We start from the raw sequence: 7,005 nt of genomic DNA on the forward strand, positions 1-7,005 counted from the left end.
GTCTCGCCTGAATTAAAAAACGCGTTTTTCTTTCCCAATGTTTGTTCCCTCCAAACATAGCCGCGCTTCCATCGCGGCTCCCATAACCCCCCATGCTGATGTCGGTGACAATCTGTACTGAACCACTTTTCGCCCGAAGCTTCGCGACCTATTTCAATCGACCTTGCTGTGAGCATGAAAAGACTGCTCTGAGCCACTAATGCGAAACCATCAAATTTAGAGCACACATTCACGTAAGGCACGGGTCAATTTTATGACTTGATGTAGTACTTGTCCCTCTTGGTGACCATTTAGGCAGTGATCAGTTTGCATAATGTACCTTTTGCAACATGAGGGAACGTGCACTCTGTTTCATACTTAGCAGGCAACCCTGTTGAAGCTATGCAAGTTGTGCAGCCATCAAGTCTCACTCTGCATTTTTCATGGTGCAGTTTTGTATTTGCAACACTTTTTACAGAATGACTTTTACGTATTACATGTATAACTTGTGGACACAAAATTGCACCAAATCATGCATCAATGACTGATGCACAAAAAGAACAGAAGTGTCACAAAGTTCATTATTATGTATGACATATAGTGCTGCATAAGGAATTAGTATTTCGTGCTCTTTCACTGAAATGGTTGAAATACACATACACTTTTGTTCACTAGTTGTTTTGCTTGCTCATTATGCAGAAGCTGGCAAGATGGTCAAGCGGCTGAAAAAGATGCTGCAGACAGCCGAAAGCAAGCCGGAGGAACCGGTGATTGCTTGCACAAAGGTACGCTTATTTGCTGCCAGTTGTTCCTTTTTTTTTTTTTCTTTTTTGGCCGTATAGTGCATTTGAAGTGATGCCTTGAGCAATGCAAGGTTAAATCAGTGTTTCCCAAATTGCTGGCCCCTGGAATCACTTGAGGTGGTAAAAGGGGTCTGTCTGGATCACTTAACGATGTGCAGTTGATCATTTGCAATTTGTGCCTATGACTAAAGCTGATGCCTGGCCAGCATGATGGCTGGTGGCAAGCCGTTGCAGGAAGGTTGCTGAAACTATACGCCATTTAGTAGTCGTTAACAATGATCATGTTGATGTCACACCTGCTGACAGCTGCCTGTGTATCTGTAAGCAATGAGCCATCAATTACGAAGTCCACTTGTGAACAATTTATATTTGTCTTTCCGTCTTTCTTTTCTTTCTTACTTGCACCTGCACTGCAGTGTCAGTCTCTGAAGTAACTGTCAAAGACATGCCTCTACAATGCAAACCAAGTGACGATGCTGCCAGACACTTGTTTTTCTTCTGCTGTCATTTATGGCTAGTATATTTGGTGATACATTGTTCACCTTTATGCCCTGTAGGATCAAAGGTGAGCTTCTAAAGTGTCTCTTAATTTTCTGTGTCCAGGTGGACATTGGCGGTGGCACGCTGGTTGACGAGTCAATCATCAACCAGTTTTGCCGAGCCTGTGACAGTGGCAGTGGCCCTGGCAAATTTGCCAGGGCACTTTTGCGCCACGTTTTCCCTGAAGAAGAGTTGCGGGGCAAGTCCCTCTTTGGAGGGAAAAGCTGCCTTCGGGGGGAGACGCGACGAAAGGAGGCCCTCGATCCCACACGTGTGGAGGCTGTGATAGGTGCGTACACTATTGGATTACAGTGATATTGTTTAAAATAACTAAAAACATGCATGTAAGTTGCCATAGCAAGAAAGCCTATTGTGGTTATACCCACTGTGCCATTAGCAAGTACACATTTGGAAAATTCCACTGAAAGATCTTATTTCTCAAGTTGCCCTACATAATTTTGCGTTGCTTTAATAAAGCAACTGTCCATGTTCATTTCATGCAAACAATATTCTACAAAGCTGTGAGGAATATTTGAAGCTCGAAAGTGTTTCGTGTGCTTTTTTTTGGTGAATGACAGATAACACAGAACACCACTCGTGCTTCGCCGAAGCACAGGCATGGAAGGCAGCACGGAGGTCGTCGAGCAAAGCCAGCTGGACGATACCATTTACGATGCAAGCTCCGTAGACGAGCTTTCCGGAGCAGGATCGTGGCCACGTTGTGTGACACCTGCAGTCACAGAACCAGATAGGTGAGAGTAATGTTTTTAAGAGTGTTGACCTGAAAATCCCCAAAAATAAGCTTGACTTCATTCTTTTGTTTAGGTTCAGTGCAATCTATATGTGGTAACAGCATTTTTTTTCTGCAGGTCAAGGTACAGCGGGGATACCGACCAAGAGGCAGCATTTCATACTGAAAGGCAAGTAGTTGCATTAGGATCACTTAATAAGTCCGCATGCATGCGTGCTATTCTATCCACAAATATTATGTGAATTTGTAGCACAGCGTGTGATTGACAATGTAAACTTAAATTTTCTCCTCTGGGTGAACAGGCCACGTAAGATCCCCAGACTGTCATCCACTGATTCCAGGTAAGATCAGGGCACACACAGTGTGAGGACTATGTTGCTCAAGTATACACCATTTTTTTTTCAGATCTGCACAATCAGTGTCGCATGTCGACATAGCGTCAGAGTGTCTTCAGCAACTGCGTGCAGTCAAATCATCGCAGTCATCGAAAGAAGCACACGACCTACCATACTTCTTCAGTATGACAATTGCCCAACAACTGCGTCTACTGAATACGCATCAGCAGATAGATGCAATAACGGCGCTACAAAAGGTCATGCATGACAAAGTGATGGAAGCAAAGCAGGAAAGAGACATGTGTCAAAATTCGTTTCGTTGCTGAATACAAGGACAATCAGTATCCAATAAACTTTTTACTCACCACTGTACAGTGTTCTGTCCATGATCATGGACTCTTGCCAAGGGATCTGGCCATCAGTGACGAAGTACTTGGCAAGGTCGTCCCGCATTTTGTAGGCAGCTCTTAAGAAAGAAGTATCACACAATTATGCATATGCAGGAGTAGCAGTAGCAAGCAGTGGACTACCCAAAGTCATGATTTTGCATGCTTCCTGGAAAGTTCTCCATAATTATGTAACGTGCCACATGAAAACTTCGTTACCTGGTTGAGTGACAGCCTGTGCTACGCAGAGGTGGCAGTGCATTGTTGCTGCTGTCCTCGGCCCTCCAGCTCCCTTCACTGATGTTTCCCTGCCAGTCTACATGGTCAGCTGTTCCAGGAGGGCAGTATGCAGATCGGGAAGTGGGGGACTCCTTGAGCAGGAAGTTGTGCAGGACTACACAAGCAGAGATAATCCCTCTCACATTCTCGTCCTTAGCTTTGAACGGGCGGCGCAGGATGCGCCACCTCTGTGCCATTATGCCAAAGGCATTCTCTATGACCCGACGGGCTCTGCTGAGACGGTAGTTGATCCTTTTTTTGCGGGTCTCGACAAAGTGGCTTGATGAAGAATCTCCTTCTAATGGCTGCTCCTCTGTGCTAGCAGGCAAAAATGGGTGAAGACCTGCATGACAAGTTAGGCACATATTGAGCTGCAAAAACAAAATTTTCTGTAACAGCAGTGACAATGTCCAAGCAACAAGGCGGAAGAGCAGTATGTGCATCGTTACTTGCTTTTGTACTACTGTATTGGTTATGTATCAAGAAAATGCTTCCTCAGGAAAGTAGGGAAAACCATAGAAATGGCCTTCGAAACAAAAGTGTAGAAATATGTCAATGAAGTGCTTCAGGCACCTCTATTGGAAAAAGATTACAATGCTAACTCACACGTGTGTATGTTGTATATTTACAGCCCGATATGCACACGTCCAGTGAAAACCATATCCACTAAGGGGTAACACTGCTGCAGCAAGACAAATATGCTGAGCAAATTGCACCTTCAAGGACTATGTGATCATCTCAAGCTCAATTCCTTTTTTGAAGTACCTACATTCAATAAGCACTGTCGGTGAACATATTCATTCAGGTGTTTGACGGGCAATGCAATCACAGTGTGTTCTGAGCTGTTCATTCTTCTGTGAATTAGGAAAATAAACAGCTTTAGGTACGTATAATTAAAACAATGCTACCGAGCATGCAAAGTAATGAAAAGGTTAAACTTGCTTTTCCTGGGATACGGCCGCATCATGTATGTCTTAAGGGGAAACGCTTCATCTCCCACCAGGTAGAAGGGAATGTTGCCAACGTTGCCCAATGGTGCATCATGGGGGAATCCTTGCTTGTTGGAAAGAATGGCCTCTTGTAGCCTACTTCGGCTGAACACACCACCATCTGAGTCACTGCCATGGTGACCTATTTCTACGTACAGAAATCTGAAGAAGATAACAAAAACACTTCTCTTTAAACACTAATTTTGAACCTGTTAGGTTGTCTGCAAAGTAGAGGCTAAGGAAAAGAAGCTATGTAACACAAAAGCAGCGATACAACTTTGCAGCCTACATTAAGTAAGGTGTCCTTTTCTTTTGTATTTTGAAAGAGATGCACACTTTTTGCAATAATTGCACATACACATGTAAGCAAACTTACTACCTTATACTCAAATATAATTTCTGGGGTTTTGTATGTAAACACTTCAATATCATTACAAGGCGCGCCGTGGTCAGCGACCACGGATTAACTTTGATCAGCCGGGGCTCTTTACTATTCACCTAAACCTAAGCACACGCCTTTCACTCAAAAGAAATCCTCAATATGCTTTTGAACTCTATGTCACAATGAGCATAATTGTACCAGGTTGTGCTGAAAATGATTAATTTTAGTACCAGTAACGCATCAATTCTGTGCAAGTACCTGTAGCAGGCGTCGCTGATGGTAAGCAGAGATTTACTGAAAAAGTTTTTGTAGTTCCGGTCCTCACTTCCTGATTTGGAAGGATATTCGATGGCAACATGTTTTCCATCAATTGCGCCCACGCAGTGGGGCATGTTCCACCGCTCCTCGAAATCACTTGCAATCTGTCTGAAGGATGAAGGTACACGAGATGAGAATGCATAACCCTGCCCTGTGAGCGAGAGCCACATCAATGAAAGCAACCATTGCAGAGATGACATATCAGCTATGTACGTGCTATCACAATTAAAGTACGCGCATTGAAGACCATGTAATAACATCGTGTTTACCCGCAGCCACTCATCTGCACTTGATGGACAGGCAACGTACAAAGGGCCAAGGACGTCCCACAGCACCTGGCACACCGACGACACAACGCCACAGGCTGTCGAGCGTCCGTTTAGGAAGCTAAAACAAGATGAGCGGCGCGTTTCCCCTGCAGCCAAGAATCTGAAGAAAAATATAAAGAAATTCAGAGGGCGTGCACAATTCCATATAGGTGCAAGGTTATATATATGGGAAAATCTGCATGTTCAAGGGAAGCCACTCCCATCTTTACAAGTACATTGTATTGCACATTGCCTCGCCTGTTCTGTGGCTATGACATCGGTTGCATTTTGATCAAAGCCAAATAAATCAAATGTGATGCGGTTGGACGTACGAATATATAATTTATTGCGATATTTAGGACAACTTATGCAACGTTACAATTAATAATAACGTGGCGAGATAAACATTCATTCTCAGGCGCCATGAAACAAGTGTCGCCTATGCTGAGGAAATGCTGCTTATGACAAGCATGCTTTTGACATCTGCTCAATATTTACGTAACTAAATGCCATTCACAGCACCACATGAATCGTATTTAGTTAACGCAATTCCAAGCAGACACTGTGGCAGGTTCATTGAAACCACTCGAAAAATCTAGAATGCATGTTTTCAGTTACACAATTCTCAGTGAGCCAAAGCGTCCTCAACAGTTGCATGTGCATGTGTTTTCGACATCTTACCTGACAGTTTGCGCAAGCCGGTGCTCGGAACTGATCGCTTTTCGGAAATTCGTATCTTTCTTCCGCATGTGTGGTCCGACGAGCTGCACGAGCGTGTCGAAAGTACGTGGAGGCATCCTCAGGTATCTAGGAATACAAAACACAGTGCGTATAGCGACATCGAAGTATTTAACTGCACGTGATTGAATGTCACAAATAATCATCTCAACTTACTCTCTGTAGTACTCCACGTCGCGATTTCGCAGGAGGGGTAGCAGTTGCGTGGCGTGACCAAGCTGTTCGCGCTCTTGCAGAGCTGGGCGAACCCACCAACGCCGCTGCTGCCGTCTCTTCGGCGAATGCTTCTGCGCGTCATGCATCGCCAGAAAGGTGCTTGCCAACAGGCCGAGCAGTACTGCCTCTTCTTGCTCGGGGTTCATCATTGTCTTTCCAAGCAATGGGGGAGACGCGCAACATAAACACACGAACTCGACGCGAGCGGAGACAACTGCGCAATTTCGAGCCACGCGAACATCCGGGATATCCTGCGCTTGATTGGAGGTTAGCAGTTTATGGGGCAGATGGCGCTGTATGTCTTTCCGGCGGCGCGGTCCGCAAGCAGTGTGAACTACGCGATTTTCGGCGGCAGGAGAATTCCATTCGCTGTAGACGCCGGATTCCTCAGTGTGAACGTACCATTAGAACGTACCATGAGTTCATGTAAAAACTGCAGTTAGTGAAACATCAAAACTACTCATGAAATCGAGTTAAGTTGGATGTCATGATTTTTGCATGGCAATGTGATATTGAAAAACTCAATGTGGCACGAAACACACATGAGAAGCCAACTTTCTGTGGTGAAACAATGTGCAGTATTCCAGAGGCATTGCACTTGAATGAAAGAATGACAGCTCTCACCTTCTTTAACTGTCCCTCAGCGATTACATTCATCAGCTGCAAGTGCTGACGGAGGACAGAAAGCAGTGGCTAAGCAGCATTATATGGCGGCACAATGTCTCGAACCAAAAGTCGCTGCAGAAGAGGTACCCCACAATTTTTTTGCAAGAATCTAGTTTTTCCTATCCATATAGGTTTATGCATAACATCATTTAAGTTGTGGGTATTTGTTGGCCATCGGAAAAAAAATTTGCAGCACTTCATAAGGGTCTACTCTCAAGCTGCTTCTTTTTAACTCATTTTCCATGCCTTGAACAGCAGCTTCATGTACATGTCTAAACATCTTGCTCTAACTGTCCTGTTGCTAAATCATATTTT

At 44.4% G+C, this 7,005-nt stretch overlaps 1 protein-coding gene across 1 annotated transcript; it reads right to left on the reverse strand.

Moving 5' to 3' along the window:
• Positions 1–1,617: 1,617 nt before the first annotated feature.
• Positions 1,618–6,264, reverse strand: LOC126516840 (uncharacterized). The gene is made up of 8 exons (XM_050166933.3): positions 5,965–6,264; positions 5,752–5,877; positions 5,032–5,191; positions 4,703–4,866; positions 4,016–4,224; positions 3,014–3,416; positions 2,774–2,874; positions 1,618–2,052 (listed from the first exon to the last, which is right to left on the reverse strand). The coding sequence occupies exons 1-8, from the start codon at positions 6,171–6,173 to the stop codon at positions 1,991–1,993; spliced, it is 1,434 nt and encodes a 477-aa protein (XP_050022890.3). The 5' UTR covers positions 6,174–6,264; the 3' UTR covers positions 1,618–1,990.
• Positions 6,265–7,005: the final 741 nt, after the last annotated feature.

Source organism: Dermacentor andersoni, chromosome 1, assembly GCF_023375885.2.
Source record: "Dermacentor andersoni chromosome 1, qqDerAnde1_hic_scaffold, whole genome shotgun sequence".
Lineage (NCBI taxonomy): Eukaryota > Metazoa > Arthropoda > Arachnida > Ixodida > Ixodidae > Dermacentor > Dermacentor andersoni.